Source organism: Heterodontus francisci, chromosome 3, assembly GCF_036365525.1.
Source record: "Heterodontus francisci isolate sHetFra1 chromosome 3, sHetFra1.hap1, whole genome shotgun sequence".
Lineage (NCBI taxonomy): Eukaryota > Metazoa > Chordata > Chondrichthyes > Heterodontiformes > Heterodontidae > Heterodontus > Heterodontus francisci.
Window position 1 is genome coordinate 40,708,290 of NC_090373.1, and position 12,164 is coordinate 40,720,453.

At 48.1% G+C, this 12,164-nt stretch overlaps 1 protein-coding gene across 3 annotated transcripts in view; it reads right to left on the reverse strand.

The window, feature by feature from the left end:
- LOC137355859 (CUB and sushi domain-containing protein 1-like) overlaps positions 1–12,164 on the reverse strand; it is a 1,186,508-nt gene that overhangs the window by 256,751 nt on the left and 917,593 nt on the right. For all 3 annotated transcript variants that reach the window (XM_068021465.1, XM_068021474.1, XM_068021456.1), the window contains exon 44: positions 4,576–4,764. In XM_068021465.1, the coding sequence (XP_067877566.1) occupies positions 4,576–4,764 (189 nt within the window). The remainder of the gene's footprint in view (positions 1–4,575; positions 4,765–12,164) is intronic.

Genomic DNA, 12,164 nt, shown 5'->3' on the forward strand with positions numbered 1-12,164 from the left:
CACCGGGCCTCTCTCCACGTCTGAGGATGAGGCACTAGAATTGGCAGGGACCCAGGGCGGCTGCTCCCTGTTTGACAGTGAGACTGGAGGCTCCAAGCATATATATATAATTTTCACAATAGACAAAATATCTTAAGTGCTTTAAGCAATAGAGATGTGCAGACTGAGCTCTGCAAGAGAGTGAGAATTGTCTTCCATCGATATACAGTTCACTTCTGGAGACCCACATCACGTATGGTTGGCATGACGAGATCCGTACAGCAGAACCCACATGTTTGTGTTCTCTCACGCAGGTCGGCATCCACAGGAGACTCAACCAGTAGGGGGACAGCCGTCCACCTCTGAGGAGGAATGCACCTGGAGGACTGTTGGTGGCCAGGCCCATGCAGAGCCCCAGGTTCATGATGAGCCTCTGATGTCGACACCACAAGGCATGCTGGAGTTGCAGAGAGAGGTAAGGTAACATCTGGTAAAGATGCCAGAGGCCATGAGCAGACGTTGGAGGAGTCCATCCATGCCATGAGTGCTGTCATGTCTCAGGCCTGTGAGAGCATGGCTTCCTCCATAGAGAGGTTGGTGACCCTCACGGAGAGTCAGATCCCATAGATGTGCATAGATCTGCACACCATCACCCTGGCCATGAGCTCAACACAGCAGTGGCAAGGCGAGAAATGGATGAGGCCCTGGAGTCTTCTCCCACTCCTCGTCCTTCTCTGGTCAGCAGAGAGGTTCAAGTAAGCCTAGAAAGGGAGGAGGAGAGGCTGCCCTCCACATCTGGGGGCACCCCTCAGGGTACTCCGAATGTGGACACTGACTCCTCAGCCCATCTGCCAGTGAGCCCAGCTCCATCAGCTGCGATGCCCGAGTCCTGCAACAGCGCAGGAAACCTTCAGGCACCCGGGGCCCTCGAGGCCTCAGGCACCCAGAGGACGGCCACCGGTCATCTCAAGCCAAGGAGCAGCCTGATCAGCAGCCTGCCTCCAGCCCAGCTGCTCGCGATGGGGGTCACACCTTATAGAAGCACTTGTAAACGTATAAAGAAAACCACACAAAGACACTTGGAAATCATAGGTGTTTGAAATTTGACATTTGCTTCATCATATAAAGTTATTTTATTCAAGCCAGTAAGGTTCATTGTGTAAAAGTGATTATTCTATCATACATTAATTGTCAGCTGCTGACTTCCCCCTTCGTGGATTGCAAATGTAAGCACGGCCCTCATTTAAATATGATCTCCCATGGGCACTAACGCGTGGTTCAGCTGGGCACTGCGCATGGAACACAAATGGAAAGCAGATGACAGACTACATGCATTGAGGTCAGCATTTATTAGATTCTCTGTGAGTGGGCATCAGGGTGTCTGGAAGCAGGTGATTATGAGATTATCTCTTGCCTCCTTGGCACATCACTCAATCTGCCTGGCCTCCAGTGCAAGGGCTTTACCTTCCAGGGGCGCTTCAGCCCTGCCCTCCTCGTTGGTGGAGGACTATCACTCAGGCATCTCATCATCATGTAAGGCCTCCTTCCTCTGCAGTGTTATATTGTGCAGAGCACAGCAGACCACCACAATACATGAAACCCTCACTGCAGCAGACTGCAGACCTCCACCAGTTCAACCTAGGTACCAGAATCTCATCTTCTGCAGCCCAATGGCTTGCTCAACGGCTGCTCAGGTGGAGCCATGACAAGTGTTGTACCTCTCCTCTGCTGCAGTGTGAGGGCTCCTCTCAGGTGTCAATGGCCATGTCTTCAGTGGGTAGCCCTTGTCCCCGAGAATCCATCCATGAAGGTGAGCAGGGGACCTGTATAGCTGTGGCACCTGGCACTGTCAAGGTATGTAGGTGTTGTGGCTGCTTCCCAGGAAGTAGTCACACACCTGCAGGAAACACTTTTTGTGGTCCAAGACCAGTTGCACATCGATTGAATGGAAGCCCTTCCTGTTGATGAAGGCGGCAGGCTGGTATGTAGGAACCTTGATGGCCACATGTGTGCAATTTATCACACCTTGTACCCGGGGGAACCAAGTGACAGCCCCGAATTCGATGGCCCTCTCTGCCTGGGTCGGTCTGGTATCACAAATAGTCGCCAGCCCCCTTGAACAGGGCATTGATCACCTCCTTGATGCAGGGGTGAACTGTTGCCTGCGAGACCCCACATATCCCTGATGGATCCATGGAAAGATCCAGATGGATAAAAGTTCAGTGCCCCTGTGATCAAAGCTGCTGGCAGAGGAAGACTCCCAAATCCCATAGGTCGCAACTCGTCCTGCAGCAGGAAACATAGGTCGGTGACGGCCTCCCTAGAGAGGTGTACTCTTCGCTGACGATGCTGCCTGGACATTTGGAGGTAGCTAGTACACTGTCTGGCATAAGTGGGCCTTTTTGGCATGGCCGGCTGCTGTTGCTCTCGTCGTGGTGCTTCATGGACAAGCGCAGCTGCCTTTTGGCCCTCCCTCCATTGGAGGCGCTGCATCATGCCACCAGGGGTCCAAAAAGACAGGGTGTCTGAGAACCATGCCAGGTGACCTCTGGGCCTGCAAAGTGCCTTCGATGCAGAGGCGACCCTGCCATGGCAGTTTTCCCATTGCTCTTTCTCCCGGCAGACTCCCTGATGGCCCTCAGTGCCCACCCTTGCTAATAGCCAGCCCTCTCATCCAACAACCCAACAGTTTGGACACCCGATACAGCCACCCAAACCCCAGCGCCCCGCCCCACCCCACCCCACCCCCAACCCTTGCAGAGCACCCGGGACCCTGCTCACCCGGCACTCCCACCCGAGACCCTGCTCACCCGGCACCCCCACCCGAGACCCTGCTCACCCAGCACTCCCACCCGGGACCCTGCTCACCCAGCACTCCCACCCGGGACCCTGCTCACCCAGCACTCCCACCCGGGACCCTGCTCACCCGGTACCCCCACCCGAGACCCTGCTCACCCAGCACTCCCACCCGGGACCCTGCTCACCCAGCACTCCCACCCGGGACCCTGCTCACCCGGTACCCCCACCCGAGACCCTGCTCACCCAGCACTCCCACCCGAGACCCTGCTCACCCGGTACCCCCCCTGCAGACCCTGCTCAGCCAGTTCTCCCACCCGAGACCCTGCTCACCCGGTACCCCCACTGCAGACCCTGCTCAGCCAGTTCTCCCACCCGAGACCCTGCTCACCCGGTACCCCCCCTGCAGACCCTGCTCAGCCAGTTCTCCCACCCGAGACCCTGCTCACCCGGTACCCCCACTGCAGACCCTGCTCAGCCAGTTCTCCCACCGGAGACCCTGCTCATCCGGAACTCCCACCTGAGTCTCTGTTCACCTGACACTCCCACCGGAGACTTTGCTCACCTGACACTCCCACCCGAGACCCTGCTCACCCGGTCCTCCCACCCGAGACCCTGCTCACCCGGTACTCCCACCCGAGACCCTGCTCACCCGGTACTCCCACCCGAGACCCTGCTCACCCGGACCTCCCACCTGAGACCCTGCTCGCCCGGTCCTCCACCTGAGACCCTGCTCACCCGGTCCTCCCACCCGAGACCCTGCTCACCCGGTCCTCCCACCCGAGACCCTGCTCACCCGGTCCTCCCACCCGAGACCCTGCTCACCCGGTCCTCCCACCTGAGACCCTGCTCACCCGGTCCTCCCACCTGAGACCCTGCTCAGCCAGTACTCCCACCAAAGACCCTGCTCACCCAGTACTCCCACCGGAGACCCTGCTCAGCCAGTACTCCCGCCTAAGACCCTGCTCACCCGATAGTCCCACCCGAGAACCTGCTCAGCCAGTACTCCCACCCAAGACCCTGCTCAGCCGGTACAACTACCCATGACCCTGCTCACCCGGTACTCCCACCCGAGACTCTACTTACCCAGCACACCCGCCCAAGACCCTGCTCAGTTGGTAATCACACCCTAGACTATGACTGCCCTTGTGGACTACCCGAGACCAAGCCCATCCATGCAGAGTGCACTGCACTGTAGACCAGCAATGGCCTCTGCTCCCCACTTCCCCTGTGTGGTGCTGGTTATGGCTGCCTACCCGTCGCAGCACTGAGGACTTGCCTCAGTACCTCCAGCTTTCAACGGCCAGGAATCTGAAGGCATGTGATGGCCACCTGTCGTGCACTTAATTCCAAGCCCCCCATTGAAGCATGATGAATTAGATGCTAATGCATTAAAATTAAGTGTTCATGCAATTTAAATAGCATTCCTATTGCGTCGGGGCCGAGAGGCTGCCTTGGCGCTTACCCGGCATTGGCAAAGTCCGGAACTGAGGTCACGATGTCGGATTTTCAGATGGACGCATCCGACGTGATTCTCCAGCCCCCCACAACACCATTCCCACTCCAAATGGCCGCACTAAATTCAGCCCCTCATCATTCAAACAGCCAGAAGTGATACAAAATGTCAGAGCACTGTATTCAATCAGCGGCACTGAGATTAGTCAATGGTACACAAATAGAAGGTAATTAAAATAGGACATGTCTCTTTAGCACAGGCGGAAATCTAAAGGGGAAATGCCGTTTTAATACACAAAGCACTGAACTATCTAGTTATTGATTATAACCGTTACTAATTCTTACCTTGACAAAGCGGAACTTCAGCATCCCACTGATACATGCCATTCGGATACCGCCTACAGGTGGCATTACTTCGACCAACCAACTGGTATCCGGCTTTACAGAAAAACTGCACCACGCTGTTGAGGGCACCTACTGTCTTATTCAGCACTCCGCCATTCAAAGGAACACTGTTCAAGCTACAATAGGAAGCTGGAAACACAAAAGGTGTATTCTCTGTTGAATTCCAACACTCATATAACTACAACATAAATATCAATGGAAAAGTCACAATTGCTCGAAAACTGGAATAACAGAATTGTCAGAAAGCTTCAACTGCAAGATCCCATCTAAAATATTAACCTTAGTCCATCTTTCCTTTTGTGATGCTCGTTGATGTTGCATGACTCACGTGTTCACTTCTTAAGAAGGTGACACAGATTCTTAGTTAACTTATTCATTCATCATCATTATTAATTAATGCCTCGGTGACAATGAGTTAATCACACTCCAGCGGCTGCTCCACTGGCTTGTGCTATTTTTGTCCATCACTTGGCACTCTCTCAGGGTCCACTGCAATGCAACCCAGCATTTCAGCAACTCAGAAACAAGAACTCATTTCAGAGGGCCATAATATTTGTTAAATTCCAAAGAAGTTAATTGCTGAATCAATTACAGAACCATTGCACTGGCGGGAAGCCATTACCTCCCCCTCCCCCACAAAAAAAGACCTCAAGCCAGATATAATACTGCACATTATGATTAACCTAATAAACCAATATGCAATTGAATCATTTGAGATCATTTCTTTGATTTCTGGTCATGATGATGCATCCTTGGCTCCAATATAAAAACGTACTGGAAAAACCATATCATCACAAATGATCTACGCAACAGAGGAACTGCAGAAAAACCAAGTTTTCAATCTGGAATAATCCTATTAAACAAATTAAATTTCAGAGATTCTCGATAGATACACTTGTTAGAATGTTCTGGAAGATAGTATACATCTGAATTAGCATATGTAACCAAACCTCTGTTACAAAACTTGTTGACAATTCTGAGGCTATGGTTTGAATCTGACTGATATGTGTCTTATTTTATTCTGCAGCTAATATGAGCCACGAAAAAGTTATGAGCTATTAAAAAGTTACAAGCTAATGTGAAAAACGATGTAATCATGAAACAGTGCAAAGCATCACGCAGAACTGCAAGACATTGTAAAATGCAGAGATGTAGGCTGTATTCATATTGCACTAGTGCTAATGTTGCTGTCGCTTAAAACATGGGTGTTCTCAGCCATCTTCCTCAATGAATCTTCCAGTTCTACTTTGGTAATGCCATTTGCTGTATAACAGCTATGCAATGGCAGGAAGAGGCAGCAACATAACACTAACTCAGTGTAAAAGCAGCAGCAAAGTCTCTTTGAAGTGCTGTAAGTCAAGGTGAACAGGTCAGCTATTTTGAATTATCATCGTGACATGTTTCATCATAAAGAGGAACAAGCTATGGTAAAATGAAGAGACATGAGTCATTATGAAGTAGGATAAGTTATTATAAAGTGTTGCAAACCTTTTGAAGACCTGCAACAGATTATGAAGTAAAGAGATGTTAACCACTGTGAAAGGAGGAAAACATTGTGCACTAAATGTGTGGGAATCATAGGTAATGACTTACTTGGAGATTCTCGAACAAAAAGCTTTCTATATTCAGCAGGCAACTGATAATTATGCAACGCAATCTCTTGCATGAAAAGTTAGACTGCAGTTGAATCTTAATCTACAGTGAAAATTATTTTTCACACAAACCTAAAACAAAAGCAGGTAAAATAGTGTAAAAACCATAAATGTAGAATTTATAAAAGTATGCTGAATACAATGATTGACAACTTGTTATGGTTTCAAATGATTCTTCTGGAGTTTTGGTCAAGCTTTCAAAATGGTTCTCAATTGGTCTGTTTATACTTTCAATTTTAGAACAGAAGAAATAGGAGCAGGATTAGGCCATTTGGCCTCTTGAATCTGCTCAGCCATTCAATAACATCATGGCTGAACTTCTACCTTAGTTACACATCCCCGCACTATCCTCAAATCCCTTGATTTCCTTAGTATCCAGAAATCTGTCGATCACTGACTTGAATATACACAATGACTAAGCATCCACAGTTCGCTGCGGTATTCCAAAGGTCCACAACCCTTTGAATGAAGAAATTTCTCATCACAGTTTATCAGCACGATCTCCACATGTCTTTACATTACGCCATATAACCATGGCTAAATATCATTTTTGGCCTTCTCCAGGACCCAAGAAATGGTCTCAACTTCATTTTATCAGCAGTAATATACACACAGTTGGTCGAAAGCTTATTTCTCTTGCCTGGTTTTAAAAAGCTCGGGAGTGTGCAGTTTTCCAATATCCAACAGCTGAAAAGAGTTGACTGTTCTCACAACTCTTTTGCCTTTCTCCACTGCAGTGGGCAATGTAAACATAGCTGTCTCGTGACACACCACTGGATAGGTCTGGTGCAAAAACAATATGAACTGAAACCTGGCTGTTGAATTTATTCCTAATAATAGGGGAAAAATCCAAAGTGTATTGGCTGAAGAAAAATTGGAGGTTCATTTGGGACTTTCAGGATATTGTTACGATATCTTGAATTCAAGTTATTTAAAGAGTTAACGTTTCAAATCTGTGATCTTTCATCAGAACAGATCTTTGTGATGAAAGGTCACAGACCTGAAACGGTGACGCTGTTTCTCGCTCCACAGATACTACCAGACCTGCTGAGTATTTCCAGCACGTTCTGATTTTATCTCCATGTAGATAATTGGCAAAACAGCCTGAGGCAAGATGGGGGGAATATTTTTTTATGGCCTGGAAGACCCTATCTGAAAGGGTGGTGGAAGATGATTCAATAGTAACTTTCAAACTGGAATGATTAAATACCCGAAAGGGAGAAAACTGCAGGGCTATGGGGAAAGAACAGGGGAGTGGGACAAATGGGATAGCTCTTTCAGAAAGCTGGAATAGTCTTGATGAGTCAAATGTCCTCCTTCTGTAACACACTCGGTAATTTCACTGATCCTGTAATACCAGCAAGAAGCAATAAATGAGGGGAGCATGAGTGACAGATAGGGTCACAACACAGTCACACTGATTTACTGGGTCACATTCTCTTTGTGCACAGTGTTGGTTGGGACATAGCTACTGAGTCCATCCTCTCCCTGGCAACAGTCTGAGACTAAACAAGTCAGTTTGCACCCTTGATGGCACATTTGACCCTGAGATAAGCTTCTGACCACGTATTCGTGCCATCACTAAGATCGCCTATTTCCACCTCAATAATATTGCCTGACTTCGTCCCTGCCTCAACTTATCTGTTGCTGAAACCCTCATTCATGCCCTTGTTATCTCTAGACTTGACTTGCCCTGGCTGCTCTCCCACATTCCACCCTCCGTAAACTTGAGGTCATCCAAAACTCTGCTGCCCGTGTCTTAACTCACACCAAGTCCCATTCCCCTTTCACCGCTGTGCTTGCTGACCTACATTGGCTCCCAGTCAAGCAACACCTTGATCTTAAAATTCTCACCCCCATTTTCAAATCCCTCCATGGCTTCACTGCTCCCTATCTCCATCATCCCCTCCAGCCCCATAACCCTCTGAGATATCTGCACTCATTTAATTGTGGCTTCTTGAGCATCCCTGACTTTAATCACTCTACCAATGGTGGCTGTGCCTTCAGTTGCCTAGGTCTTAAGCTCCGGAATTCCATCCCTACACCTCTCCGTCTCGATCTCACTTTCCTCCCATAAGATACTTCTTAAAACCCACCTCTTTGACCAAGATTTTTGGTCTTCTGTCCTAATATAATTTTATGTGGCTCGGTCTCATATTTTGTTTTCTAATGCTCCTGTGAAGCGCCTTGGGCGTTTTATGTTGTTAAAGTATCATGCTAGGCCTCCACCTGCCAAGAATGAGGCACATCAATTTTGTCATGAACATTGATTTTTAACTGTTGCTGGAGCGAGGAAATGACTTGTTAAACAGATCAGCCGTGGCTGGAAAAAAACATTTACATACTAACAGACATCAAAGGTGAGGAAGTGCATTCCAGGGCCTGCTAAGGAGGATACAATCCACAAGGGTCAGGACTGGTTAGACCATGACGTCCTGGCTGTTCCAGGGTTTTCTTTTGAACTGGGCACAGAGAGTTTGAAGGCAGAGTGCCTGTTTGCTCCTGGACTGAGAAGATCTCTCCTGTCTGCTCCCATCTCTTTCTCACAAGACTCTGAATCTACTGAAGACACATGAACCCCAAGAGAGAAATGTCTCCTACAGCGAACAAGGTTTAAGAAGAATACTGGGCCCCAATGAAAAGCAACTCTTTAGATATTGCCTCAAACTTTTCCACTTTATTTTTCTTCTGCCCTTTTCTGTCTCTTGCATGTGTGTATCGCATTTGCATGCTAGCGTAGGTGCGTCGTGTATCCGTAGGCGTTAACCGAATTAGCGTTTAAGCTTAATAAGTTTCAAATTTTCTTCTTTAAACCTAAGAAAACCTGTTTGTGCTGGTTTCTTTGCCTCATAATTGGAAAACGGTGAACAAGGATTCACCAAGGGGGAGCTAAAAACACAGTGGCCGGAATTTTACGCCGCCCAAGTGGGTCGGATGGGAGCATGGGGGCGGCGTAAAAATAAGCGGTAGGCTCCAGGAGGCCTACCCGCCCTGATTCTGCCTCCGGACAAGTTTACGGAAGTCAGGCCGGGGAGCGAGGAGGAAGGGGGTGCAGTGCGAGGTGGGGTGCATGGCAGTCAGGCACAGGGCGCCCGATTGAGGGCCGTCCCCGCCTCCCAACCTACCCCTGGGACCCAAGACACTCCCCTCCCCCCAAAGGACCACTCCAGCCTCACCAGGGAAGGACCGATTCCCCTGGTGAGGCATGCCCCGACTTACCTTCCCTCCTCGATCCATGGCATCAGCTTGGCTGCAGTCCCAGCAGTAGTCACCAGTCCCAGTGGCACTGCTGGGACTAAGAGCTGCCGGCCCGCTGATTGGCTGGCAGCTCACTGAGGCGGGACCTCCTCCCTCAAGGGGTGGAAGTCCTGCCTCGGGGCAATTAAAGCCTGGGGATCCGTAAAATACGGCGTAAAATAATGGGCGGAAGCGGGTTTGCCCCCGACTTTCACGTTGGAATTCGGCTCCCGTCCATCCACCGTAAAATTCCAGCCAGTGTGTTTAAAACTAAAACCCTGTTACAGTCAAACCCGGTGAAGGCTAAGAGGGACCCCTAGACACCTTTCTCACCTGGTCGTAATATAAAGAAACTATATAAATATAAATTGTTGTTCTTGTAATAATGTTAACCACAATCTGGTCCTTACCCAACATCCATACATCCCATCCTGAATTCCACCCCCTCCCCAAACTGATTGTGACTTTTTTTGCCAAAAATCAAATGACAATTCGAAGGTTAAACTGATGTCTGCTCAACCCGTGCAAAGAAGACCACTTAGATCAGACATGTCTTCTGCAAACCCTCCAGAAAATCTCTTTACAATCGCATGAAAAAGCTGGATTCTGAAACATTTGGGAGAGTAAACATTGCTTGATAAATTAAAGGATCCAATACAAGAAGCAGGTGCAGTGCTTGGATAGAGCAGTGACTGAATAAATCACAGATTATACTGTCCCTTTATCACACATTTTAGTTCAATATCAGTGTGCTGAACTGATAGGGTAATTTGCAAGATCAAAGACCATTGTACAACATTGTACCCTTTCATAAGATTTCCTGGTGAGGTGCATTGCCTATATATTAACAAAAGTGGCTCTGCTGTTTGTTCCAGCTCAGAAGGGAAACAAGCCCTTCTACTGTTTGGTGGCATTTGTAGACAGTTTCCATGAATACATCTGGAGCATTCAAGCACTTCTGCATCCAGGTCATTCAGTCATTCATCTAGATGCCTTGTTGCATCTGAAGTTTTTACAGGATCCTAAGCACATTGCCTGAATGATCTTTACAGGGGTGGGGGCTGGTTTTTAAATTAGGATGTACAGCGTTATCAGAGAATTAAAGGCCATTAAAAAAAAAACTCAAGCAATCTCTGAAGGTTCTGATGAAAGGTTATTGACCTGAAATATTAACTCTGTTTCGCTCTCCAGAGGCTTGCTGAGTATTTCCAGCATTTTCTGTTTTAATCTCTGAGGGAAATCACCAGAAATTGCTGTGAGGCAATAAGCTATGTATCCATCGCTCTATTGGGCTGCTTTGCTGGCAGCAGTGTCAGCATTCTGTGCTGCAGGTGATCAATAACAGTCTGCTCTCACTTGTTCAGCACAAAAAAAGTGTTCTCTTCAGTACTTTACTCTTATGTTAATTCAATATCAATAGATCAAAAAATGTCATAATTATAGCCACAGGTAGCACGAGGTCATTGTAGAACACAATGATAAGAATGGCACACCACAGAATGTGGAAAACAAATCAGAACGATAAAAGACTTGCACAACTGTATCGAAGTAACTGGCTAGAAGCACAGCAGCTATATCAAGAGCTCAAGGCCCTGTTAATAACTCAATAACTCAGAGGCCTGTTCGGAGCTGGGGGTGGGTGTGATAGCAGTTGGGAAACCCGGAAGAAGTTTCAGCGTATCGGTCTGAGGTATTTTAATGCAGACACCTAATTAAAATAGAACATTGAGGTTTGGCATTGAATGAGTGACAGCAGGCGCAATGCGAAGCCACATGGCACAATCTCAACTGAAATATTTGGAGGGACAATCCAAAGCTGGAATTTGGAGGAGTTCGGAGATTAAACCAAGAGAGAGTAAAGTCTCAGGATGGTCAAAGGCTGTGCCTCGAGTTAATGATACGCCGTTTGGTGCTCTGCTATGAGCTGTGAAGAGACGGACAGAGATACTCTTCCCCAGCAATGGGAGGAACAAACCAGCTGCTACCACATATTAACTTTGGCTGGGGGTGGCCCAGGAGATCAGCAGCAAGAGTACTGTGCTATGCTCCTGGATTCAGTGCAGGGGATGTTTTAAGTAGCTAAACAAGGCACAAAAAATAAGTTACATATTTATCTACTTCCTGGTGTGTGCATCAACTCACCTCCTCACTCTGCCTAGTCAAGCCTGCTCCAACACATCATACCTGACACCCACTTACCTTACAAGTGAACCCATCCTTATCTGTCTATCTGTCCGAAGAAGGGTCACTGACCCGAAACGTTAACTCTGCTTCTCTTTCCACAGATGCTGCCAGACCTGCTGAGTGAATCCAGCATTTCTTGTTTTTGTTTCAGATTTCCAGCATCCGCAGTATTTTGCTTTTACTTATCTGTCTATACACTTCCTCACATCCCCATCTATCCATCCAGCACTCCCACTCACCTTGGTCCTTATACGTTGCATCCATTGGGTGAACATATGCCATTATGTCACTCATATGTCTGCCCACCCTCCTTGGAGAAGACAGTGCTGAGCAACAGGGAGAAGCAGATGGAAAGAAAAGGAACCCCAGGGATCAGCCACATATTTCCCAGTTAACAGCTAAAGAGGAGGAAGCTCAGAAGATCAGTGGCATTTCAGTGCTCCTGATCATCAGAGA